At 44.9% G+C, this 27,034-nt stretch overlaps 2 protein-coding genes across 3 annotated transcripts; one reads left to right on the top strand and one right to left on the bottom strand.

Annotated features, from left to right (window-relative positions):
• The first annotated feature begins 7,829 nt into the window (after nucleotides 1-7,829).
• On the top strand, nucleotides 7,830-10,927 carry lhfpl5b (LHFPL tetraspan subfamily member 5b). Its single transcript, XM_030363673.1, has 4 exons — nucleotides 7,830-8,146; nucleotides 8,281-8,711; nucleotides 9,837-10,076; nucleotides 10,748-10,927. The coding sequence occupies exons 2-4, from the start codon at nucleotides 8,288-8,290 to the stop codon at nucleotides 10,750-10,752; spliced, it is 669 nt and encodes a 222-aa protein (XP_030219533.1). The 5' UTR covers nucleotides 7,830-8,146; nucleotides 8,281-8,287; the 3' UTR covers nucleotides 10,753-10,927.
• A 1,580-nt stretch (nucleotides 10,928-12,507) lies between these two features.
• Nucleotides 12,508-26,955, bottom strand: srpk1a (SRSF protein kinase 1a). Of its 2 annotated transcripts, none has more exons than XM_030356595.1 (16): nucleotides 26,852-26,955; nucleotides 26,136-26,190; nucleotides 24,271-24,392; nucleotides 23,553-23,661; nucleotides 23,321-23,408; nucleotides 23,019-23,106; nucleotides 22,093-22,199; nucleotides 20,934-21,099; nucleotides 20,812-20,837; nucleotides 20,441-20,669; nucleotides 19,729-20,172; nucleotides 18,212-18,312; nucleotides 17,677-17,784; nucleotides 16,687-16,756; nucleotides 15,330-15,422; nucleotides 12,508-13,833 (listed from the first exon to the last, which is right to left on the bottom strand). In XM_030356595.1, exons 1-16 carry the CDS (start codon nucleotides 26,862-26,864, stop codon nucleotides 13,649-13,651), a joined length of 2,004 nt encoding a protein of 667 aa, XP_030212455.1. In that variant the 5' UTR covers nucleotides 26,865-26,955; the 3' UTR covers nucleotides 12,508-13,648. The 2 variants fall into 2 exon arrangements, with proteins under 2 accessions (XP_030212455.1, XP_030212462.1); XM_030356602.1 differs by lacking the exon at nucleotides 15,330-15,422 and adding an exon at nucleotides 14,544-14,636.
• Between the last annotated feature and the right edge of the window lie 79 nt (nucleotides 26,956-27,034).

Here is a 27,034-nt window from a genome sequence, read left to right as displayed (position 1 = left end):
TTTAAAACACAGTCCTAGATCTGCTGAGGTGCTTTGGGAAAATACATCCACAGTAAGGCCCAAATGGCCCTAATACACCTGTGTTGAGACACATCCATTTAGAGGAAAAGAGAGATTTCATTGTACTTTTGGATTCAATGACAAAATAACGCATGATATTCCACATGCAATTCACTTGTGTTTCTTATGAGAAAAACTGAACTATGACCGCCTTGTCCTTTAAACATACCCTGATGAAATTAGCACTTCAGGGCTTCTTGCTCAGATGACATTTCCAAGTTAAAAAAAATAATCAGTCAGTGAGTCAACCGCCTAGATGTAGTAATCAGCTGCAACCCAAAGACACAACTCATCAAGGGAATCAGCTGAGCTTAACAAACATGGCCTCAATAACTTCCCACTTACATGAACCATGGATTTCTTCCCTCCACTAATTACTAATCACCTTTGGGTGTTGTTACCTCTGTTTGGATTCATGACCTCAACACATACAGCAAGGACTGGGCTCAGAAAATATGAAGTAGTATTCAAGCATGACTGGGAATCGCTATAATCTACGCATGTATAAACAAGTGTATTGCAGGGAGCTGAACACATATTAACAACGCACTCAATGAGTAATCATTAAGCCATCGAGGAACTAATGTCGCCGTTCGCTAACGTATTGCTGCAGTTAGAGCTTTGTGTGATGAAGGGCCTCTCATTTGCGGGTGAAATGGGGCAATTATTTGCCAAACAAACGGTGTGGCGTTGTGTGATCGGGAGCACTGATATTTCCTTTCCTGTAAAATCCATTCCTCTTGCACCTTAGCGGTTATGATGAATCATCTGAGAATGAGCAAGTACAAAGCATTAATCCTTTAGGAGCCGTTGGGGAAAAAACACAATTTACAATGCATGTACGGTATAAAAAGTTTTTTTCTTCACAGCAATGGAACCTTGTAATCAGTTGAGGGGATAGTTTCTTAGCTGGCCCAGCAGTTTTTGCAAGAGGCGTTATCAAACCATTTCCCACCCGGATCTGGCTGTGGCTTCTCTCTGTGACATCACCATCAATCACCGTATTGATGGCGTGATTTATTTTCTCCTTTGCACTGCACATTCTGTCTTCATAAACAAAATGTGTGTGTTTCTGTGTGTGTGTGTGTGTGTGTGTGTGTGTGTGTGTGTGTGTGTGTGTGTGTGTGTGTGTGTGTGTGTGTGTGTGTGTGTGTGTGTGTGTGTGTGTGTGTGTGTGTGTGTGTCTTGGCATCTACAGAGAAAAAAGTGAAAAATTTATAAATAAATGCCTTTTTTATGACAAAGTGAGATAGGATAGGGAAAGGGGTTGAAGGGGATTAAACCCCATCCAACACAAGTGGGGAACTTGGATCACAGCCAGCATGAACTGATGGAAGGATTCTGGGGCTGAGCGTGCAGCGAGAATCTCACAATCCAATTTAGAGCAGAACTTCCCCTCAGTAGTGTCAATGTCGCCTCATCACTTTTTCCTTCTTCCCATTGTATTGTCTTCTGCAATGTTACATAACTGGCAGAGAATCTGCCTCTCTTTCCTACACACACAAACACACACACACACACACACACACACACACACACACACACACACACACACACACACACACACACACAGCCAAATAGGGACACGCATGAACACAGACACACACAAAGGCGTATTTGTGCGTTGATATTACCTCAATGTTAACCTAATGCAGGATTGGCCGGTTAACCCGCCAGCATTGACAGAGAAGTAATTACTTCCCGGTGCTCATCCTAAGCAAAAACAGAATCAGAGTAAGCACACACTCAAAGGTGTATGTCAGGTTGCACAGGATGCTCCACAGCCATATTGATGATGATGGCATTTCGAAAGGGCAGCTGCAATCATGATTGAGAAGACAGGCGACATCAGATGAAAGCTTGCTAAAGGAGGAGGGTTACGTAGATCCAAACTCAGAGCCTCGGCGCTTTGTATGCCAAAGGGTATACAGTTGAAGGCAGGCCAGGAATGCCTGCTTTCTACCAACACGATGAATAGCTGTCTTTTTCCTGGCTGTTTAATCTCAGAGATTAAGTGTGACAACACAACCGAAGGATGTACATGCACACTATATCATACTTCTTTATCTGTAATGGGCACATCCATACTGATGCAGTCACAGGTTTATATACACTTGGGGGGTGCATATTTGCCTGCACAAATACACACACAAACACGCAATGATGCATACACACACATACACACACACGCACACATACGCACACATATACACACACGCACACAAACAGACACACACACACATACAATAAACTTCTTTCCAAGAACTTAATTACTAGTGGTACAGGTGCCAGACCATCAAGTTACAATAGCAGAAGATTGTGATTTAGAAGTTTGAATATGAAACACAATGCCAAGAGAGAACTGGTTGATTCATCCACCCATGATGCAAGCCTACCCAAAAGCATTGAGAGGCCAAATCTTTTCAAAGCACCTTGCCCCACTAAACATTCATAATATAAATGTCAGACATTTAATATGAACTTTCCTTGCGTCACTGCCCGACATCAGAGCCATAGCCTCCCACAGATAAAAGTAACTTAAAAGGACTCTGTGAGTGTTCAGACGTCTTGATATCTGCCCTCTTTCTGAAGCATACATCATGGTAAGGTTAAGAATCTGAGCCAAACTGTGAGACACCAACTACAATTTATGTCTGACAGTTTTCTTTGTCTCCCCGCTTATTCATCCGCAGTGTCCGATCCATCAAAGTGTTTCTAATGAGCGGACCAACTTCATCACTCAACACGCTTATCAGCACACTGCCCCCTTTTGGCAATCTCAGACTTGAAAAGGAGAATATTTATCAAAATCCATGCGTACAAAGAGAAGCCAGCTGATGTATTCGGCATGTGCTCATTTACTTGTTTTTTCCTCCCCAAGTGAAATCCCTCTCACGAATAACTCCCCATATTGCGAGACATATCTCCATTTCTAGATGTCCTGATGTCCCAGAGCTGTCACTGGCTGAGGACACTGCTCTCCCATTGTGCTCACCATTTGTACTCTCTCCTGGATCTGGAAATAACAAGATGTGCTGGCCTGCTCAACCGGCTTGGACCCTGCTTGATTTCTCATTGTGTGTATATGTGTCTGTGTGTGTGTGTGTGTGTGTGTGTGTGTGTGTGTGTGTGTGTGTGTGTGTGTGTGTGTGTGTGTGTGTGTGTGTGTGTGTGTGTGTCTGTGTGTGTGTGTGTGTGTGTGTGTGTGTGTGTGTGTGTGTGTGTGTGTGAGTGTGTGTGTGTGTGTGTGTGTGAGCGTGAGAGTGCGTACGTGTGCATATGTGTGTGTGCGTGTATTTGTGTGTGTGTGTATTTGTGTGTGTGTGTGTGTGTGCTTGTGTGTGTGTGTGCGTGTGTGTGTGTGTGTGTGTGTGTGTGTGTGTGTGTGTGTGTGTGTGTGTGTGTGTGTGTGTGTGTGTGTGTGTGTGTGTGTGTGTGTGTGTGTGCGTGTGTGTGTGCACTTGCATGTATTGCTTTGGTTGTGTGTGTGTGTGTGTGTGTGTGTGTGTGTGTGTATGTGTGTGTGTGTGTGTGTGTGTGTGTGTGTGTGTGTGTGTGTGTGTGTGTGTGTGTGTGTGTGTGTGTGTGTGTGTGTGTGTGTGTGTGTGTGTGTGTGTGTGTGTCTGTATGTGTGTGTGTGAGTGTATGTGGGTCTATGTGGTCGGTGAGTCCAGCCTACATCCTGACCTGGAGCATACAGGAGATGCTGTCCCCACGGCTCGCTGACTGGCTCGCTGACTGGCTAGGCACACAGCTGTCATGAAGAGGCTGAGAAGGTCAAGCATCAGGAAAATGACTTGCTGAGAGTGACATGGTCACAGCTTTGATACCTCTATTCGCTTGGCCCCTCTCCCACCCGCCAGACCATAATACTAGCTCATTATAGTGGATGCCCTATCCGCAGCAGCTTGCTGTGAATACTGATACCGATCATTAGGGAGCAAGGGTTGAATGCCTACATGCTTACTCTATATTCTTACACATAAACCGTTGAGATTAGGGATGAACCCTGATCCCATAGGGTAGGGTAGCTGCGTCAATCTGATGGCTGCTTTGTTGATTTCAGACACGGCCCAAAGATGTCCCCTATATCAGATAGACACCGATGGGTTCCACTTTTCCATATTATTAATGCAAGGGGACATTTGGCGGAATACATTCTGTTGCAGGGATCTGCAGTCCAGGGGAATAGCCTTCTGCATTCATGAGTGAAGCTGTCAACTGAACAGAATGCCACTGGGCCATATTCACTTCATTTTGACTGTTGCTGATCAAATGAGCTCTACCTTCCTCTGAGGAAATCATACTTTATAGCAGTATTTCCCACCCTTCATTGACACAAACTACAAATGTTTTCCCATAGAGCTGGTATAATTCTGCTATTATTATTTAGAGGGTGTATTTAGTGCAATAACATAATTGATCAGCAAAAATCTATTTAGACAATATTTAACTAAATGAACCAATATTCAAATCTCTGAGCAACCTTAATTTAAACTTGCACCATGTAAGTGTTCCCATTGGCGGCCTCTAGTGGTTAAGATTGTAGCTACAGTTATAGCTATAGCAGTTATAGCCGTTATAGCTATATCATTCTAACGCATTTCAACGACTTCGAAAAACACGTTATTTACTACGGAGAGCAAAGCAACCAAGTTCTGTCTTCCAGCAGATAATGTTCTTATCATGACAATATTAAAAACCTGGATGGACTTGACGGGATAGGCGAGTTTTTTTTTAATGGAATAAATAGCTGCAGTATAGCAAAGATACATAGTGCGGGTTTAAGCACCAACTGGTAATTGCTCACATCCTCCCTAGGGGACATGGGCGCCCTTGGCTGGGAAGCCCTGGAATGTACCACTACTCCATCTGCAGGAATTATGATCAGCAGATGTAGTGCCACTCTCAGGAACACAATCAACCCAGGCTTTGGCTGAAACAGACACTGAAGATGGTTGATGTGGGCTTGCAATCAAGCCAACATCTTAATTCAGCCCAACACAATGATAAATAAGGTTAATGCAATATTGTAGTCCACACTAAAATGATTTATGGATATTTTGCAACACATTGCAATGTCTTACCTGCAAAACCATATGAGGGTTTTGATGCATTGTTTGAGTTTGACCATGAATGTAATAAAGACGCCCCGGTTATTATACGAGTGCCAGGGGCCATTCTGCAGCCACTCAAACATTCCAATTATAGAGGGACCCCCGTGACATCCAAGAAAGTTGAACTCACACATTTAAATGGGTTAAGGGACCATTCATAAGCATTAATGCTGACACCGATGACACATCCACTTGACCTTCCCATCACTCAGTACTCGTCTCCTTAAGTGATGGACAGAAGGAAGCGTTGGTTCCTCAAGTGGCTACTGTTTGGTGAAGACATCCTTAAATATTGCAAGATGGGCCTTGGCCCTTTTCCCAACGCCATACTGTATGGTAGTTTGATGGTTGTTTAACACAGCGAGACAATCTGCCCTATTAGATGCAACTGCAACTGCATAATGTGCATAATGGGTGTTTATGCAGATGCATAACACTTTAATGACCCTGAGAAACAACATTGGGTTTTCTATTCTTAACATCTCCCAAATATCTCCTAACAGTCAGCGTGTGGGTGTTGCTGGATCAGGGGGAAATAGATCCCAGTTGTTATGAATGCCACCGCAGATACACAGGCAACATCACACCCACACGCTACCCTGAGTTTGGTTTATTGCTCTACCTTGCGCTGTGTGATTTATGGTGCCTTGGAGAATAGTTTGTGTCCTGTAATATTCCACTTCAATTTTGTTGTGCTGCCTTCATGCCCCGGCTTGTAGATGTCATAAAGCAAATAAAGTTAAAATGCCTTGTTGCTGCCTCTTTGAGCAGCGGGCTCACTGAAATAAGTGAGTAGCACAAACCGTTTGATAAATTAGTTAGGCATGGCAGGAGGACTGAACTAGAAAATGAGGCTTGAATTAAAATAAGAGCGAGATGGAGTAGATGCAGTCAATATGGGCCCTACTTACACAGACTGCGAAAATCTATTTGTTTCCTCCAAGCTGCCAATGGCATGCTGTTTTTTAATCATAGCAATTGGTGGAATAATCAAATAAATTATGCAACAATGCTCTTAGTGGCTGGGATGAAGAACCAGGGCAGGGGACAAATAAATGACTCAATAAATAAATACGTGAGATAGTAAAAACCAGGCCAATGGGGTACATTTCTAGGCTGTGTGGCACCGTCTGGGGATCCAAGCCGTTTTATGTTCTCATGTGGGTCCCCTCTGAAACTTATATGAAACAAAGGCACCTCCCTGCTCATTGTGAATCATGCTGGATAGACAGGAGGTTGACAGAGATATAACATTTGTTTTTCCTAGGGGTTCAGGAATTCAATCAGCGGTTTGCTGTGCGCATATAAACACATTTATTCAGACGCCAACATACGTTTCACTGCGAAAGATTCGTGGAAGCAGTTCATCTCCACGGCCCCACGTACCAGAGCTCCTCTCTGTGCCAGCGTGATCCCCCGTTATGGAAGTGCCAAGCCAAACCACTCAGGGTGACTCGTCCGCCAGCAGACTGGACCCCCGAGGCCAAAGAGCGGTCTCCATAACCCCGCCTCCCTAAAGTACCTTATTGTTCATGGGTGTTCTGATACTGCCTCCCCAGCCCCTTTATTGCATTTTTCTCCATTCATGTTTTATTTATATCCTGCTAACCCCCAACCCCCACCCACCTACCTACCCTGCTGTGGTGCATAGGCCCTCTTAGCCCCCCAGTCAAGGCGCTGTGCCTTGACTGCCTGCTCCTTTCCTCAGTAACCGAGGACCAGAAACACAACCTAGATGCCCCCCCCCATCCCCCCCCCCCCCCCCCCCCCCCCCCCAAGAGGCCCAGGTAGCCCCCCGTTAAACACTGAACGGCGAAGGGTGCAAATGGGCCACGTGGTCAATTAGCCCTCTCCTGGTACAGCATGGCCTGGCTGGCATCGCTGATACTAAGGATGAGTTCCCACAGAGGAATACAAAGACAGTTCATACCTGAGGTGTAACTTAAAGAAATCAATATACTGTTATTAAGGTTCTCAATCATCTCCTTCAGTCCTCTGACAGGCCCCAGGCCCACCGACTTACTCCTGCCCAGCGTACACAGCCAGTAATTCACTCAGATCCAAAGCCCAGAAGAATCCATCACCGCAATTTTAGCATTGGTGATTATTTATACCGACGTTGTTGATGTCTAACAATGCAGTAAAGTCACTCTGATAGCATTCATAGCAGGAGAGATAGAGCACTATGCCATAGTGGTTTCTGTGTGATCTGCCTTTATGGGAGCACACTCAAAACGTAAAAGGCTATGCAGGAGGGTCCGGATCACTACTTTCACTATGCAAATATCCACATTAAACATCCAATAAGCTGTTTCAAGCGGTGATCCACGCTGCTGATTAAAGGTAATCAAACGAAATAAACCATAAAATATTGTCCAGTGAACAGTTTCCGGATCGTAAAAATAGGTGAATTTGTATCTAATTGTATCTAGTGCTGGCGTTGCGGTTATAGCGTTGGCTCTACGGTCAGCGGTCTTTGCATCCATTGATACTTTCTCGATTAATTACAATCAGTAAACATGGCGAATAGCATGTTATATATCCGTCCTTTATAGCCTTTATAACAAACAAGACTTTAATACAGCAGGGGACTTTTCTTCAGTCAGCTACACCTTCAGAGTGACACGCCCACCCAGCGGCGCATTCTGACTGCCTAACATCTTCAGAAGAGAGAAAAATGTCCATCTTACTCAATCTAGACTAGAGGGTTTATATTTTTGCACTGATGCTTATGGAGATGCCTTAATTATATTTTAGTAAATATAGCACTTATCATAATAAACAATGGTAAGGACCTTCTCCGTGTCAGGTTGCCAGACGGTGAGCTGCTGGGCTGGCATCGACCCGGAGGCGTCTCCCATGTCAGGTCACCGTGGAGAGGAAGACTGGAGGCTGCTGTCCGTGGTGCTGAAGCTGTCAGGACCGAGTCTTGCAGAACATGGGTAGCATGCGCGGTACAACTAATTGAAGTAGGTTACACTATTACAGATGTTTGGATACATTTGGCTCCTTTTGTCAACAGGGGGAAAAACTTTTGCTGAAAAAATAGAACAATGTAGTATTTTTTATTTTATTTTACATTTAGCCTACTTTCTTGATATAGGACCTGAATGGAGCCTAAGGCGACCAACTTACTGCCGGCCCAGGAGGCTTCTAAAATCTACCACACCAACTATGTGAGGAACTCCCGAGCCATCGGCGTCATGTGGGCCATCTTCACCATCTGCTTCTCCATCATCATCATGGTGGTGTTCATCCAGCCCTTTTGGATCGGCGACAGTGTGAACACGCCACAGGCGGGTTACTTTGGCCTCTTCCACTACTGCATCGGCAACGCTCTGACCTCGGAGCTCATCTGCAAAGGATCCGTGTTCGCATTCGGCACCATTCCCTCTGCAGCCTTCCGGACCGCCATGTTCTTCATAGGAACCTCCATGCTGCTGATTGTCGGGACCATCGTGTGCTTCAGTCTGTTCTTCTTCTGCAACGCTGGGAACGTCTACAAGATATGTGCCTGGATGCAGCTCGCCTCGGGTAGGGCAAAACAAAAAAAACGAGGCCTTAACTGTGCTTTTCGGTTGGGGGTCATCAACTGCATGACCATATGACTGCATGATCAATTTTGAAATGTTTTATAATTGAGTGTGACTGGGCACTGAGAATAAGACAGATGGGGGTTTTACTCAAGAAGTATCTAGCCTTATCCAAAAGGAATCCACACTCACATATGTTTCTGCCAAATACACATTGGCCTTGATGCTCTTATTGCGTGTCTTATGTCTCTTATTGTACCTTTCTGAAGCAGTAGGTAACTTAGGTTAAAGTAATATTAATACTTCTTATTCCAAGTGCTTTAAAAGGTTCAAGACACTTCACATACATTGTAAACTCGAACTTGAACATTTCTCCCTGGCACATCATTTCATGAAAGCAACATGTTTGATCCTCCGTAGGTATGAAGATGTGATTGCGATGCTGATCCTGGCTGTGAAATGTTTTGAGGCCAATCTACTTGTCTCTAATTTCAAGAGTGCATTACCGGGCCAGAGTGTAGCGTGTTGTTGCACTAGGTGGCAACAACACTGTGGAAGACTAATTATCCAGTCGAAGGCGTGACTCTGACACCTCCGAGGAGGGATTGATTACATGGAGAACGATCAGGTGTTAGCTGCTGGAGTCTGCTGCACTCATCCATAATAAATACATAACGCAAACAGGTGTGACACCATCCAATGCAACACGACTCTGAAGGAAGAACTGTGTGTCTGGGAAGTGTCGATGTGCTAACAGTAATACCAAACCAGGGACTAGATAAGTACAATAATGCAGAATTACTGACCAATCAGCTGATTACAGCTTAAAATGACGTTGTCATAGCATCAGGCACAGTCACCGGGAGATATATACAGTATGTTTTGAATTGCTGATAACAATTCCCCCTGTTTAACACTCCTCACATAAACTGCATGGCAGGAAGTGGGACTTTTTCAGCTGCAGTTGATGACACAGTCAAGGCTTCGGCCTTTTGAACCGACGAGATTTAACTACAAGGGCCATTATGGGCGACACACTGTCAATGTTTAGCGATGGCAGCCGTGCTCAGATAACCTGCTGCTTGCCTTCACCTCTTCGCCCACTGTCATATTTCTTGTCTACAAGCGGGGTTGATGGTGGGGGGCTGCCTGATCTACCCGGACGGCTGGGACGCTCCGGAGGTGAAGAGGATGTGCGGCCTGATGACGGACAAGTACACGCTGGGGAACTGCACCGTGCGCTGGGCCTACATCCTGGCCATCATCAGCATCCTGGACGCCCTGATGCTGTCCCTCCTGGCCTTCACCCTGGGGAACCGGCAGGACAAGCTGGTGTCCGAAAACGCTGGGGAGGCAGAGGGCCAAGGTGAGGCAGAACAGGGAGACTAGGGGAGGTAGAGGGCCAAGGTGAGGCAGAACAGGGAGACTAGGGGAGGTAGAGGGCCAAGGTGAGGCAGAACAGGGAGACTAGGGGAGGTAGAGGGCCAAGGTGAGGCAGAACAGGGAGACTAGGGGAGGTAGAGGGCCAATGGTGAGGCAGAACAGGGAGACTAGGGGAGGTAGAGGGCCAAGGTGAGGCAGAACAGGGAGACTAGGGGAGGGAGAGGGCCAAGGTGAGGCAGAACAGGGAGACTAGGGGAGGTAGAGGGCCAAGGTGAGGCAGAACAGGGAGACTAGGGGAGGTAGAGGGCCAAGGTGAGGCAGAACAGGGAGACTAGGGGAGGTAGAGGGCCAAGGTGAGGCAGAACAGGGAGACTAGGGGAGGTGGAGAACAGGGAAACTAGGGTGGGGGATGCATTGAATATACAATACATAGTCTTGAGCTATTGATTTGATATAGACAGACAGGTCGACATAAAGATAATGTTCAAATAGTACCAAAGTAATAACTAAGTATTATTTTGCACTTGACTTATCAGTGTGATAACAAATTTAAGTTTTTTAAATTGCTGAGGGGTAACAGCTAGCAATGTTGCTGAGTTTAAAAAACAAAGTCTCATCTAATTTTGTTAATGTGTTTTCCCTTTTTTTTTACAGCATAATTTGTATTGATCTTCAAAGCCAAGGAGGACAAAGAAAGTGCTGATGCATTTGATCTCTTATTAAACTCTGAACTCTGAAATCTGAAACTGATTACAAAGGTAAAGAACAATAACCAATGGCCATATATCTTCTTGCCACCTTATTTTTTCTTCTAAATCTGCAGTAAAAAGCAATTTTGTACCATCACGCAATTTGTATTTTTTCCATTAGGCATATTACTTGATTTTGATTGAGTAAATACATGTCAAATTAGAGTGGATGCCAAAGGAATTCCATAAATCACATCTAATTGTGTTATTAAGTCTTAACAAGGTGTGCTTTGAGCCTCAGAAAACGATGTTTCATGCAATCTCCTGAAATTTCAGTCCATCGATTACCTTCTATTCCTTCAGGCTCATTTAATGGGTGGAGTCTATTTTCCCTGCAGGCCATATTGACAATTAAGGCTAAGTAGACATTAGGGTGACCAATTACGGTACACTCACGTGGCCAAGCCAGTGACCAATTATCGTACACTCACCTGGCCAAGCCAGTGACCAATTACCACACACTCATATTATGGAGGCAGTGCAGCTGAACGAAGATGCGGCGTATCGGATTTACAAACCACAGAAAATCTTGGTGTTGACTCAGAACCCACACCCATAAGCCCTGAGTCTTTCCAACACTATTTATTAGCAGACTTTGAGATGTTTAATAATCTACTTTCCCATGAAAATTATTTTAGTCTATGCTTCTTATGAGGACATGTTTCAATCTAACAACGGTTATGAATAGTTTCTTCTCCACATAATGCATAATGCACAACCCCAAATAAGGTTTTATTAGTTTGTAGATTAGTTAAAGGTGACATATTATACCACCAGGTGTGAGTGGGATTAGCAGTAACAAGCCGTTCTTCTGCGTCTTCTGACATCACTAGTGGGCGTGTCCACCAAGATGTGTGCTGGATAGATCAGTTTACCAGCCTACCCAGTGGACTGAAGCAAATGTTAAGGTGGACAAGCCCGCTAGTGATGTCAGAAGACACAGATTTTCAATGGCTTGTAACTGCTAATCACACTTACACCTGGTGGTATAATATATCCACTTTAAACACAAAAAACATGGCCAAAAGAGAACGAAGTCCCTGTGCACAGCCTTTTGATTCTCAGGTGCTGCAGATGTGCAGTCAACAACAGTATATTAAGTCAAATTAGTGTCAAATCACCGCACACAGGTATAAGACGATAAGCTGATATATTTTGAGAACAAAATAAATCAGCTTATACCAGTGTGCGGTGATTTAACACTTCTTTGACTTGATATACTAAAAGCATGGCCTTTTTGTCTTTACCGCCAAAGCCAAGACTAAAGGTTTACCTGGGTAATTTAAAATCTGTAGACATTTATCATTCCACCCACTTCCAATATAGACTGAATTCTTACATGTTCGAGAGATGCTTCATGAACAACCTCCAGAACACAAGCTTGTTTACCTTGTGTGTCTGTTGGAATAAACCACGTGTTGAACATTTGCCACTCTCCAAGTCATACCTAGCCAGAGACACCATAACACAAAGGATCTAATTAGTTTTTCATCACATGACAAGATTTGTTAGTGGGGTAGCAGGCACATCACCCAGGGACGTTGTTTTTAGATCTATTTAGAATCATTGTATGTTGCACATATAAATTGACAAAAAACAAAGCTGATATGCTATCTTATAATTGTGTTGAGATGATAAAAGGAATTATTAGAAACTGGGTCTAAGGAGTCTTTGTAGAATTGTTTAATTGAGAACAATGTTATTTCAAGTTTGACCATTTCTATGGGGAGAAGACATTATGGAACAGTTGGCCTTACATACAAATGAGCTTGGACAGTTCTTCCAAATGCTTTATTAAAACAATACTACCTAGCTAAAGGTACTTTAGCTAAGACATAGTGCGATCTGTTAAAAACTGTACACAGCTGTAATATACATAACAAGGCAAACTCTTTGGTACAGGTATATACAGACAGTTTATTTTTTTTACTTGTTTTTTTTCCTTTTACCTTATAATGGGCTTCTTAACATGCCATCTTATTGAAACCTTCCCAAACATCATATTGCTGAAATGTTATAAATGTATGAGAATGCCAGCCTCCCATGAGAATTAAGTATTTCATTACAACCAACCACACTATGTCAGGTGATAGATTTAGCTAAGCCTAAAAAGGACCTACGGCAACAGATGTTAATGTTTCAACTAAAAACAAATGATTATGATTGGAAAATAATCTCTGCATATCGTTACGGCGTATCATGTGAAAATGGTCAGCCTGTTGTCCAATGTCCATACACTAATCTAACAAATACAAAAAAATGTGTCATTGAATACAAGATAAAACAAGTAATAAAAGGAGAGAACACGACATTAATGAAACTGTAAGAGAAACACATTGAGTCTTTTTTTTTCTTTTCTTATTTTCCATGGAGGAGAGGGACAGGTTAAACCGAACCATCTACATATCCTTGAGGTTTTAAGTTTGTTTGTTTTTTTAGTGCAGAATGAAAACCAACCAAGGATGAGCGACTAAAATTACAGGGAAACGTCTAAATGATATACAGTGGAGGTGGAGAGAGGGGGGGTGGTTACGAAGCATGAACCACTCACAAGCATGAAATAACAAAGTCACTGGGATCCCTACACCATCAATACAAAGGGAGAGATGAACGGACACACGGAAAAGTAAAACATACATACGATCAACACCCCAATGATAAGAACAAGATAACCAAACAAAAAAAACAAACAAAGAAATAATAAATATTTATCAGATATGCCCAAACTGGAAAGTGATCTGTTGCAGTCTCTGGAGAATGAGAGGAGGAGAAGGGAGAGGGGAGGTGCAATGGCAGGAGGGCGCCACTAGATGGCGATCCAGGGGTGGCGTAGGCATTCGGCCGCCGTGGCCCTCTTCTCGGGGACCAGGTCCAGCATGGGGAGCAGGAAGTCGGCGAAGCAGTCGGCCTCCTCGCGGGGCCACTCGTACTTGTCCACCAGCACCTCCAGCAGCCCCCATGGCTTCAGCTTGGTGATGTGCTTCAGGTCACCTAGAATACGAGGCTCATGTCAGCGCCACACATGCCAACGCAGTCAATAACATGCATGCAGCATCTCTTTAAGGTCACCATGTGATAGATTGAGACCCTTCAAGTAAGTAGAATTTAAAAAAAGCAGTTATTGATCCGTGCACTTTAACTAGCTATGCAGCAAACTAACTACATGATTTTTATTTGTAGTATATATGGAGGTTACAGGATGTGATTTTATTGATAACATTATTGATGACTATCAATGACGACTATCGATCCACATTGATATGTCAGGGTTATTTTTTTAAGCTATGAGCTAGTTGAAATTTGGTATATTGCTACTTTAACTACTAAACTGTTCTAAATGGTTTATTTGACCGGTTCAGTTACTATTCTAATGCCTGCGTACTTCACCAACCCAGTCAATTAGAGATTAATAGCCATGTTAAGCTAGTACATCCATCGTTTCAGGATTTGTTTTTGCAAAAAAGTAAAACTTCACAATGTAACTTTGTCACTGCAGCAATCACTTTCGTTCAAAAGTATTCCAACTTTCCCAACCACCCAAGACAAACATAGGCCGAGGGACATTTCTCTTTAAATAATACTTTGTCTGCAGAAAAGTGGTGGTGACAGAGATCCATAATGCAGGTTTTGAGTTAAAAGGGGGCGGGGGACGGAATGAGAGCGCGTTCCTCGGTGAAAGCCAAACTCTGCCGACACTTTACCTTTCTTGGTGAAAAAGTCCTTGGAATGTTTTCCCGCCAAAACAAGTTTGCGCGGGACAGTCCCCAGCAGCTCAATGATCAACGCTATATGGTCTACACAGAGCCGGCCAGGGGGCCGCCACACGGACGAGGAAGAGGGGGAGAGGGGAGGGGAGACAAACAGACAGATTCATCATACAGTGTTCTAGTCAGTGGCCCGCGCTGGGTGAGGATGGGGAGGGTAGAGGAGCAGAGAGGTCTGGCCGGCAGGACACCAACAGCGTCTTTTTTCATTTAACCTATCAGAGATGAATGACCCCCCCTTTCACACGTGTGCCTCTGTGTGTTTAGTAAACCCATGTGCCCTTGACGGGTTTAAAGCCCTTCGAGCAACACGAATGGTTAAGCCCTGGGCGACACACCAATTGGATTACTGATGACTAACATCTGGCCTGTATGACCACAACCATTATTTAACAACTACCGAGACATGCTGGGATTCTCGGTAACAGCCCATGATTATTTTAATTCAAGGGTGAATAACCTTTTTAAGAAAAGCCTGCTTGGGCTGAACGCAGAGCAATAAAACATCTCATAGCTCTTCTGGATTAGGTAGCTTTAAAAACAAATGTTTGAGTCCATTTGCTTGACTCCTGCCTACTGGTTATCCTGCAGGCCTTCCCAGGCACAGAAAACCTTGACAGGTCATCAAAGCCATGCTGCCATGAGCCATGGGCCACTCTGCCTCCCCTCCCTTGGCCCACCGTCCCCCCCCAGGGCTGGGCTTGCATACACAGGCTGGCGTACCTCTCTTGGTGAAGTATTCCTGTGAGAATTTCCCACTCAGGGCAAGGTGGCGTGGGATTTGACCCAGCAACTCGATTACGAGAGCAAGGTGGTCTGGAGATGAGGGGCGTCAGCGGAAGGGCGCCGAGGATGTAGGAGAGCGATGGTGGAGGGGTGGGGGGGATAAGGGGTGGGGGGGATAAGGGGTGGGGGGGATAAGGGGTAAGGGAAAGCAGAAAAAAAAAAAAAACAGCAGCGATATGGAGGATAAGAGTTGATCATGAGTAAACAAGGCAGATGGAATGTAAAAGATGATGATTAAGAATGATGATGAAAAACAAAAATAAGTATGACCAGCATTGAAGACACACAATTAAGTTGGTAGTTAAACAACCGCTAAATTAGGTATGTAAAAAAACAAACACACACACAAAATCATAGCCATTAAAACATTTGACTGGTGCAAAATAAAATGATGAGATGCTGAGCCACTATAGGCAAAGGGAGACCGAAGAATGATATCATGCCAAGGGGGAAAGGTGCAGCAGTCACAGTGCATTCTTTACACTGGAGCATCACAGTTTATAGCTGTGGAAGGAGTGCTAATTAGCGGAGAGCTACGACTAAACACCCGAGGTGGATGCAAGTCAGGGCAGACACTTCATGCTTCGCATCAGGGAAGGGTTCAACATGAAAGGAGGAGCAGGAGCAGCCCGATGAGGATTGGTTAGTGACTTTTTTTGAGGAGTGAAGTCATGGAGTTTGGTGTTTGTGGTGGTAACTGAATCGTTGGGCTTGAGCGTTAGCTCAGAGCTCCTTCTCTTTTAAATCATGCATGTGGAGATGTGGGATGTTGTGTGTAACCCCAGTGGGTGACAGGGATGGCTCACTTTGATGTTAGAGAGGAAATAGTCACAGGAATGCAGGCACTCAACATTACATAATAGGCATTTCCGAACAGATCTCGACTTAAACACACAACTTATAAAGTCAATGTAATCAAAGCAGAGAGGTATTACAAATTCAAAGATAATGGAGGCATGCCACTAGCAACACATTTGTTCCAAAAGGCCCATCAGAAAGGAACTGGGGACAACACACAAGAAGTGTTGTTGTAGGAATATTACTAAATCAAGTGTGTGTGATTGATGGCTGGCTTAAGTAGCCTTTCCCATCCGCAAAATGATTACTCAAGTGTCTTTGTGAATTGCTCACCAAACACATGCACCGGCACTAAGACGACATCAGTTCTGGTGGTGCATTTCAGAGAAAGCACCTTTTATTTACCTTAATCCAATGCAGTAAAAACAGAGAGAAAGGGTACTTTGTGATTAAAACTAGCTCTGACAAAGAGGGGTTAAAGTTGAAGGTACAATACCTTCGTCCCTGGAATAATCTTCCCCAGAATGTGGTTCGAATAAGTAGTCCCCGGTGGCCAGCTCGAAGGCCTGAGAAGAGAGAGAGAGAGGAGAAAGCATCACACCACCACATAAACTGCAGCACTAAAACTCAAGAAATGTATATCTCCTCCAAGCTACAAAATAAAGTTTTCCTTCCTTCCTTTTCTCTTCCTTTAATTAGAAGTTTCCATTTAGATATGCATGTCACTTCCTTATATACTAACCCTATAGTCTACCTTTGGCCTATAATAATGAGAGAAAAGTTGGCATTGCCATGCTCCAAAAAGGCGCATGAAATAAATGCGTTGAAAGTGTACAGTTACTTCCCCCTCCCCCTGGGTAGAGTACCCCACTGGACCTCAATTACTCTCCCCTCCAACTGGGTAGAGTACCCCCCTGGACCCCAGGATGAGCAGACATCAGCCCCGTGAGGGTAGGCTCGGCGCTTCATCCTGTTCATCCAGTGTTTTCACCAGGCGCTACGTGTCTGTTCATCCACACAGTGTGTTGGCCGTGCGCTATGCGTCTGTTCATCCACACAGTGTGTTGGCCGTGCGCTACGTGTCTGTTCATCCACAGTGTGTTGGCCGATCGCTATGCGTCTGTTCATCCACACAGTGTGTTGGCCGTGCGCTACGTGTCTGTTCATCCACACAGTGTGTTGGCCGTGCGCTATGCGTCTGTTCATCCACACAGTGTGTTGGCCGTGCGCTACGTGTCTGTTCATCCACACAGTGTGTTGGCCGTGCGCTATGCGTCTGTTCATCAACACAGTGTGTTGGCCGTGCGCTATGCGTCTGTTCATCCACACAGTGTGTTGGCCGTGCGCTATGCGTCTGTTCATCCACACAGTGTGTTGGCCGTGCGCTATGCGTCTGTTCAACCACACAGTGTGTCGGCCGTTCGCTATGCGTCTGTTCATCCACACAGTGTGTCGGCCGTGCGTCGACGGGGGCCGGGGCGCTCACCATGCAGGCCGTGCTCCAGATGTCTGCCGGTGTGCTGTAGCCAGCGCCAATGAGCACCTCCAGGGAGCGGTACTGCCGGGTCTGGATGTCTTCTGTAAAGTGCTTGTGCTGTTGAGGGAGGGAAGGGGCAGAGCCAGAGGAGCACGGGGATGAGGGAGGAAACACGCCGTACCCAGAGAGTCAAGCCACATGTGCCGATGTAGGAGACCCCTCCGCGCGCCATATAACCGCCACGGCACTAGCCTCAAATAACGCTACAATTACCCACAATGCAGTCGATTAATCCACATGGCACAGCCAACAATTAAGACATCACCCTTTTTCTTCGGCTTTCCCAATTAAACAAAAAAATGATATAATTAAAAATTCTTCCACACTCCATACTATGGCCCGAGCTCAAAACCCAGGAGCAGACTTTCCCAATGGATCATTTATTTTAAAGGGGGGGGGGGGGGGGGGGGGGGGGGTAGTGGGAGACATATCGAGCTTGGCGTTCCCCACAGGAAGTCCCAGAAGTCATTAGCAGCCTACTCACCACCCAGCAGGCGTTGCCCAGGTCTGCGATCTTCACCTTGATCTTGTCTGCATTCACTGGCTCCAAAGGGTTGACTAGCAGTGCACCTGCTGAAAGCTTGCCTGTGAATAGCATGGAGAGTGAGTGAGTGAGAGAGACACAGACAAATTGCAAGGAAAGGAAGGAAATATGCCAAATTCACCATTACCCTCCATTATTAGGATACCTCTTAATTAGCTCAGTCATGCAAACAAAACCTCCACACAGATGAAGAGTAAATACAAATGTTTATAGCCATCAATGGCTTAGAAACCATGATATAAGCATCTATATAAAGACATCAAATCAAAACTAAATCAGTACAAAACTACATTATATCAATTTCCCCAAAATGCTTCAATGTACATAATTTCTGTTTTTTCACATAAAAATGAGAGGAAGACAAAAAAGGTAAGCTAGAGGGATTTCATTTGACTTTGTTAGGGAATGACCGATTATCGGTCTGGCCCGCTCATATTTCCCATTATCAGTATCGGCATTTTCATGCTGATATTAATCACATTTATAGAGCACTTTTCAAGGTATCCAAATTGGGTTACATAGTGAGTGAGTGCGTGGAGGTGTTATGACACCTAAACCACTATACACCCACTTGGGTGATGCACAGCTGCCACTATGTGCCAGAACGCTCCCCACACACTGGCTCTCGTAGTGGAGAGGTGAGGAATGATGACACTATCTAATTAGGGACTGGGGGATGATTAGGGGGCCATGTTGGTACAACAGACAGGGTGTGAATCTCACCCGACACCTGGGACATCACCCCTACTCTTGCGATGATGATCTTTAGTGAACACAGGGAGCCGGGACCTCGGTTTATTAAAGTCATATTAGAAAGACTGCGTTTTTGAATCGGCTTGAATAAAAATTGCCAGAGGACTGAGCACCCCCTACTGGCCATCCAACACCTCGACCAGCACACACTACTCCCCCATGCAAGGATGCACCAGACCGGCCCTGCTTAGCTTCCAGAGAAGCCAGTATTGCTAGGCAGGTAGCCATGGTGATGGCTAGGATAATACACAACAAGTAATACATTTACAGTTCTCAATTGTAGAGTCGCCTAAAATGCTTTGTCACTGGACTTTGGAAGAACGAGTACTTGTTTTCTCTCTCCCTACGTCGCTCAAGCTCTGCTTCTCACACACCTTTTTTTGCTCATGCATACATTCTGCATCTCAAACTTTGTGTTCACATTCACACCCCAGATTGTCGAATAAATCTTTCCAATGTCTTTTCCACTGTCCGTGTGACAAGTACCACTAGCTTGCCCTTGAATGTTCTAGAAGAGTTTCTTACAGATCCTTTTTACTTGTTAGCAATGTTTTTATGTATTCATCATTTACTTGAAAGTGTATGGTCCCAAACATTGCCGAGCGGTTTCTATGACGACTAACACTTGCTATCGGCCTTGAACTAAAAGACACCGGTGCCCCTCTAGTTTGTGCACAACAAACAAACAAAAAATGAGCACTGACCGTTTCTCACGCTCTCCTGGGCTCCGTTCCGACAGCCAGCCCTCCCCTCGGCCTCCTCCTCCCCCTCCTCCTCCTCCTCTAGAGTCCTACTCTGCTCCAGCTCGCCCTCCTCCGGTCTTCCACCGGGGGTCGCCCTCCTCGCACCCCTGCTGCTCTGGGTGTCCTCAGCTTTTCCGTCCCCTTGTTGGCCGGCCGGCGCCCCGTTGCAGGTGGGCCGCTGCCTCTTGCCTCCGTCCCGGGCGGCGAGTTGCTCCGTGTTGCCGTTGTGCTGGTCTTCCTCCCTGCCCCCGGGCAGCCTCGACTCCTCCCTGCCCTCCTCCTCCTCCTCCTGCTGCTGCTGCTGCTGCTCCACCACCCCCACCTCGGTGCAGCAGGTGAGGCCGTTGCAGTTCTTCTCTGGCCCGTCCAGCCCCAGCCTGGTTACATCTGCAGTCACGCTGCACTCTGAGGACACAGGGGAAGCACAGGCCCAGAGTGCAACAGTGTTCAGTCACACTTCCACATATAAGGCGAGTCTCGTCACTGATTGGTTCGACTTCCAGACGAAAGAGTCTGGGTTGGGACACCCCCGATGTCCGCAGCCTCCCTGTATGAATCTCTGAGCAATGTGTCTTACCCCTGGCTGCTCATTCATCTCCACTTTGGACAAATGAATAGATAGTACATTTTAAATCTTTGCATGATATTTTTTGGTCAATGAAGCCAGCCCTACCGGCCGTTTCCTCCTCCCCTATGTCCCGTAGAGACAGCTGTCGGAGGGGGGCGCAGGCCCTCGCCTTGGGAGACTGGGGGTCTTCGTCGTCGTCATCGTCCTCCTCCTCCTCCACCTTCTCCATCTCCTCCATCTCCTCCAGGTCCATGATGCACTTCTCCAGCAGCGCCGCCTGCCGCTTCTGCTTCTTCTTTAGCTTCTTCTTCTTGTTCTTGGACATCTTGAGCGTCTGAACACGCACGACCCCACAGAAAGGGAGGAATGGGTTATTATCTGGGTTATGGTAACTTCCTGTGAATGTGATACACAGGAGAGTCAATTCTAATGAAACATGCAGAACTGACTGGAAGAAGGGGGTGCTGGGGACTTACTTGCTTCGGCACCGGCGCAGTGCTTACTGAAACGACAATAGGTTCAAAGTCAGTGTTATTCAGTGCCGCTTATTCAACACCATTCAGAACCATCATGTGGATTAAATGTGGGCGTGACATACTTGCGGAGCCGGAGGGGGGCGGGGCTCCAGCCCGCTGCCACTCCGTGGCCTCGGCAGCCAGCCTCCTGATATAGGGCTCGTCCACGCTCATCAGGATGTTCTCCGGCTTGATGTCCGTGTGGATGATCTGACACTTGGTGTGCAGGTAGTCCAGGCCCTGCAGAACCTGGGGGGTTTACACACCGGGGATGTGCGGGGAAGTTATTTTCAAGATGTATTACATTACTTCCATTTTAAAGCGAGAGGTTAAGCTACAATATTACTGTATAATGTGGTAACTAATTATATTACTTATTACCCTTTGCTTTAACTGATTCTTAATCCAGAAAGGTTTCTAGATCAGCCACATCCAGTCTGATGTTTTTACACACACACACAAACACACACACACACACACAGATAATCTTTCCCTTATTCATTACAAATAGGGATGTCCGATATTGGCTTTTTTGCCGATATCCGATATGCGATATTGTCCAACTCTAAATTTTCGATTCCGATATCAGCCGATACCGATGTCGATATTTGGGTTATTTTTCCTCAAACCTAATTTAGGTAACATTGCATATCTCCTGTTGTGGAATTAACACAACATGCTTAATGTTATTGTGATGCCCCACTGGATGCATTCTTGAATGCAACAAGGCTTTCCAAATGTTAACATTGTCTGTGCAAAATAAGAAAAATACTTCAACTTAATTTAAGGGAAAAGTGCCATGTTTTTTTTTTTTTTTTTTTTTTTTTTCAAAAAAAAATCCGATACCGATATTGATCGATATTACATTTTTATGCTAATATCGGGCCGATAATATCGGTGGGCCGATAATATCGGACATCTCTAATTACAAATAAACAAAAACATCACTTGATACCAGATGGTAAAGTGTTACTTGACATAGTAGCTTAATAATATAACAATTAAAATACAAAAATGTAAATTAAAATACTAAGTTACTGATCAAAGTTATATATCATTGTATCGTGTAAAAAAGTGGTACTCAGGTATGCAGAAAGCAACATAAGATGGAGGCAAAAATAATGCTAACACTAAACTTCAAGTGTTGCTAGAGTGCTTGCTTATCGCCCACTCTTCAAAACCAGGTAGGGGTAGAGGAGTCTCCTCCATACTTAGGTGCAAGAGGAGGTGGTGTTGGGTTACCTGTCGTATGATGCTCTTGACACAGGGCAGCGGCAGACCCTGGTAGTTTGACTTAATGATCCACTTCAACAGGTGATGTCCCAGGACCTCGAACACCATGCACACATCTGACACACACAGCAGTTAAGGCCAACACCTGTTCAAAACGAACTATACCTTGCCAAATAATTTAAGTGGGTTTTTTTTATATGCCATAATATTCACTAGTCTTTCAAGTATTCCAAGGGAGTAGACAGAGCTGAGTTCAGCAGTGGTCTCTCCTGAACCCTGCCCGCAATTTGGAGTATGTAAGGGGAGGGGAGCATTAACTCAAGTTTGAACTAAATGCAAAATGAATTTTCAAATTAGTACTTGGGGCCCCAAGTACTAATTTGGGCTCTGTGTTGAGCAATTTATATCTCCCTATATCTTTAAATACGTTTCGAAGAAGTCACATCTTCTAAGCATGCTTTTGTGATGTATATAAAGTAAACTACAAATCATTAAGCAGCAGGCAAGTTAAACATTCTTGCAGGGGGCGAAAAAATACTTCTGTCGTGTCAAGCGGTCTCATATGACAGCACTACAGTCGGGTTTTCGGGGGCAGGGGCAGCGTCATCGGCCCCGTCTCACCCTCAGCAACCCGACCTCGCACGACCACTCACAGGTTAGCTGCTAGGTGGGGTCTGTTTGGGACACTTAGGGCTCCATTCAGAGGGGTGGTCACCTGTTGTTTACAGCGTCCCCGGCACATCGGCTTCCAGCTAAACATGACACCGGCGCGCAGGACTTATACCCTTTGGCTGACAAAGTACTTTCCAAAAGGGATTAGCAGAGCCCGGCAGCGCCAGTCGGGGCACAGGTGAGAACAATGGATCAGATGCACTTGTCTCACGGCAGCCCGGGAACGGCCCGGGAGACGCCGGGCAGAGCAGCAGGAAGGATACGAGTTCCGTTAACGCCGGAGATCTTGAAGTCGTCTAGCAGCTGGACCACCATCTCCCTGTTGGGGTCATCGGGGTCAGAGTTTCGTACCTAGTGGGAAAAAAAGAAAAAGAAAAAAGATACAGAAATTATTTTTATTTATATTCGTATTTATATAAAAACACATGAGGACATAGTTGGATTCCAATGCTCAAAGTATAATTAGCCTATATTATAAAAGCATGTCTAGGTACTACCAATCATCGATTCATGTCCATTCACACATTTACAAATTACAATGCAATGAGTTAATATTTCTACTCACAGATCTGAGGAGTTTGATCTCGTCCACGGCCGTTTCGGTATAGTGCTCTGCGCTTTTCACTACTTTCATTGCCACGAAATGCTTCACCCTGCAAACCAAAATGACACGTACCACTCAGACCAGAGAGTGCCATCAATGAGAATCAAATACAAAGGAATCGCAAAACAAAAGGCACGAAGTGGAATGCACTGAAATAAAAATACCAAAAGAGTAGCTGAAAGAGTGTTCTTACTGGATGTCCCACGCCAGCCACACTGTGGAGAAGTGTCCCCATCCCAGCTTTCTGATGACATGATACTTCCCGTTGAAAAGGTCTCCTATCTTCACATGGTGATAGCCACCTGTTTAAAAGAGAAGCAGCAGCAGCAGATACTCTTAAAAGTGCAGAGTGTAGAATTGAATGCCATCTACTGGGGAGATTGCAAATGGCGACCTTGTGAATTCCTCTACCTTTCCAACCTTGTAGAATGAGCTACGGTGGCCTGTACTGACATGTAAGGTGTTCCAACATTATGATATTCGTCTAAGACAGCATCGAGATTCCAAGTGTCAACTGGTGAGGTTCCTTGTTAGATTTACTAAAATGTATTTAGTCTGCAAGTACTGACGGACAAGTAAGGTAGCGATTATGATTGTTAATTAAAAACGTGTACTCTCGAGTCGTTTGTCTGTTCTGGGCTACTGCAGAGACATGGTGGGCCCAGTGGAAGGGGGCCCAGTGGAAGGGGACCCAGTCTCTTTGTAGATTTAAAGAGAGAATTCTAAGGTAATTTATAATTGTGTTTCATGGGATTAGACACTAATTAAAAACACTCATGAATATTATATTCCTTGTCTGCCAAGCGTGTTTCGCTGGACGTGACTAAATTCAACCTTGCACCACTAAGCATCGGACCCGGTGAGACTGAGTGGGGAGGGGGTGGAGGGGGTGGAGGCGGAGGGAGGCGTACCCTTGCAGTAGTCGTTTGGATCCTCCTGCTCCTCATCGTCAGAGCCCAGGATCTCCTCCTCGGGCTCCTGTGGAGAGGCTTCTGGCTGCGGCTGGGGCAGAGCTCTGGGGTGAGCCGGCTGTCTGTGGGACACACAGGGGTAGAGCGGAGCGGTCACTCCAGTCCCGAGAGCTGTCTCGGGTGGAGGCCCTCGGGCACACAGCTGTGTTTAGTGAATGCAAGCGACGGAGGTACAGCCTGATCCACCGCAGACTTTGTGAAAACGTGAACCACAGAAAAACAATAAGGTTGAGGACTGAGACATCGATCGAAGAAAGAATCTCGCGCTTTCGCTTCTGAAAAGACAATTCCACTCCTACCTTCAAGTCACACACAATCCAACATCATTGTGTGTGATCCTTTTGTGCACAGATATTAGTTGAACGAGTTCAGTGGCACAATCTAGTTGTCGTGGTGAAATCCCAACCTCAAAGATTCTGGGTTGGATTCCCATTTCTACCTCAATCCTTGAGCAAGCACCTAAACCCTGCTGACCTTCCTAAATTTGCAAATGAAGTGCACATCGCTTTGGATAGAGGACTGCGGAATAACTTGTGAAATGATATGCACGTCTTCATTTGACTCAAGTCTGCAAATTATTTCGGAGAACTGGGCGTTTCCAACTCGTCGAACATCTAATTTAGTTTAAGCAATAACACCAAGGCCTCCTGAGGAGCTTCAACCGCTGTCGTAGAAGCATCATCTCAGCGCTAGCTGAACCACAGAGTGGACCCTCTGGTATACTGCTTGGTACTGGCATACTCATTAACATCTCTTTAGCAAAATCTCTTCAAAATGCATCTAAATTATTTAACGATACAACCATTTTGCCTCAGACTCAAGACACTGCCACTGAGCAAAATAAATTAAAATTGACAGATTACAATTTACATCATTTTCTTATTTATTAGTACAGCCATTAATTCACCGCGCTTTAGACTTTAGAGTCTGGTAACGCAATGTAACAGAAATAGGTAAAAAAAAAACATATTAATGCAATAATTGCTGTTAAGTTTAGGGATCTAGTGGTAAACGTAACCTAATCAATCCATTCCGATCTTTAAAAGGCAAACCAGATTGGACTTCATTTGGGTTGGTGACTGTGTACATTTTTGCATGCAACTATTTGACTATTTCAACATATTTGCTCAAGAATAAAAAACCTTATTTTGTGTTATCTAATACCCCTTCCTGGAGATAAAGGTTAAACTAAAAAGGACATTTATTGAAATGATATGACAAAGCACTGTCTTTTCACTCCAAAGTCTTCAAGATGCATGAGCGAGTATATGGATTCTCTCAAATAGATATTTAAATGCATTTTATTTAGCATTGGCAGGTGTGCCAAGAAGATCACAGAGAAGATGGGGGGGTTATTTGCAAGGGTGCCGTTTCCATTGAAACGGCAAAGTCTCCGTGAGCCTATATATGTAGGCTTCATTCTCTTCAATTTAAATATAGCACAGGGTGTTATGTAACGTTCTGGCGGATGCCTCTGATGGAATTATTAGTAGGAAGGTAGTTCAAGAGACAGTATTAGACAAAGAGGAGGAGCAGCCCTACGGCTATGACTAATTCTCAACAACACAAATTTATAGAAGATCACAGACACTTGAACATACGAAGATGCATAATACATAATTAATAGTTGTCGTGCATTACAAAACTCTAGCGTGCGCGGACGGCAGCACGTGTTTCGGAGATTCTCACGACGTGCTTTTCCGGATGCGACATGACTGGAGCGCTGGGGTTAGGGCTCGAGATGGAAGAGATCCAATGCACGACATTACAATAACCGACAACACTGAGGCAAAGCAGTTACTCACTTTTTGCTGGATTTCTTTGCCTTTGCTCTCTTCTTCCTCGCTTGGAGTGCCAAAACTGTCAAGAAACATGAGGTTGATTGCCCCCTTAGGTTATTCAATAAGGCGTATGGTAAACATACGTATTTGAACTGAACACACACAATGTATTACCTCTAGAACGTAACACCCTCCTTTACCCTGACATTATCTCATGTGATCATGTCTGCAAAGATGTAAATTAAAACGCCCACTCACAATCAATGTGCACGAGGGCATGTATACGTGTATTGTCCATGAAGCAAGCAAACCATTACATTCTCAAACATTAGAAAATGCTGAAAGAGGGTTCAACATGCAAGGTGCGTGGCAAAATAATCACATCGAGTCAGCTGTCATGCTAGTTAAGAAACGAAGCGATAGCAGGTAACCGTTATCGACGCGTTGGCGTGTCTATGTGTGTGTATACATCAATATCTGGTGCCGTTATCGGGAAATCGTCGGCAAACTCGTACATGTTTGATTGGAGCTGGTGTCAAGGTAGACAGCTAACGTTAGCTTCCTTCAGCTCAACAGTGCGTGACAGACGTGCTCAATTCCAGCACCAGTTAAACGTTCACATTGATAACACCTTGCGGTTAAGGAATCCCGAGAACATGCCATAGTGTGCGTTTCATATGAGGAGCCATACAGCCTGACATTGCTGGAATGCAGAAATGCTATGTCTTTGTAAAGATTACCTTTTCTCTCCATGTCGGCTTCGCAGCTAGCTGTTAGCCAGACTAGCAGTCATCGAATGATCCACGCATGCGCAGTGGTTTCCACCCTAAGGAGCGTACGTATGAAAATTACTGTACCTGGGCAATTGTCACAAATATATTATGTTCAAAGACTTCATAGTTTTAGGCCAAATGTGTTATCTC

This window comes from Gadus morhua, chromosome 1 (genome assembly GCF_902167405.1).
Source record: "Gadus morhua chromosome 1, gadMor3.0, whole genome shotgun sequence".
In the NCBI taxonomy this organism is placed as follows: domain Eukaryota; kingdom Metazoa; phylum Chordata; class Actinopteri; order Gadiformes; family Gadidae; genus Gadus; species Gadus morhua.
The sequence above is the reverse complement of the archived record's forward strand: the minus strand, read 5'-3'. Positions and strand labels throughout refer to the sequence as shown.

Excerpts from the sequence above, each read along its gene's own strand:
- lhfpl5b (XM_030363673.1), top strand. The coding sequence starts at position 8,288 with ATGGAGCCTAAGGCGACCAACTTACTGCCGGCCCAGGAGGCTTCTAAA. Across the intron at positions 8,712-9,836 it reads CTGGATGCAGCTCGCCTCGG|CGGGGTTGATGGTGGGGGGC; the intron begins GTAGGGCAAAAC and ends CTTGTCTACAAG.
- srpk1a (XM_030356595.1), bottom strand. Across the intron at positions 20,173-20,440 it reads AGGGGAGGAGGAAACGGCCG|AGTGCAGCGTGACTGCAGAT; the intron begins GTAGGGCTGGCT and ends CTGTGTCCTCAG. Across the intron at positions 16,757-17,676 it reads TCTGGAGCACGGCCTGCATG|GCCTTCGAGCTGGCCACCGG; the intron begins GTGAGCGCCCCG and ends CTCTCTTCTCAG.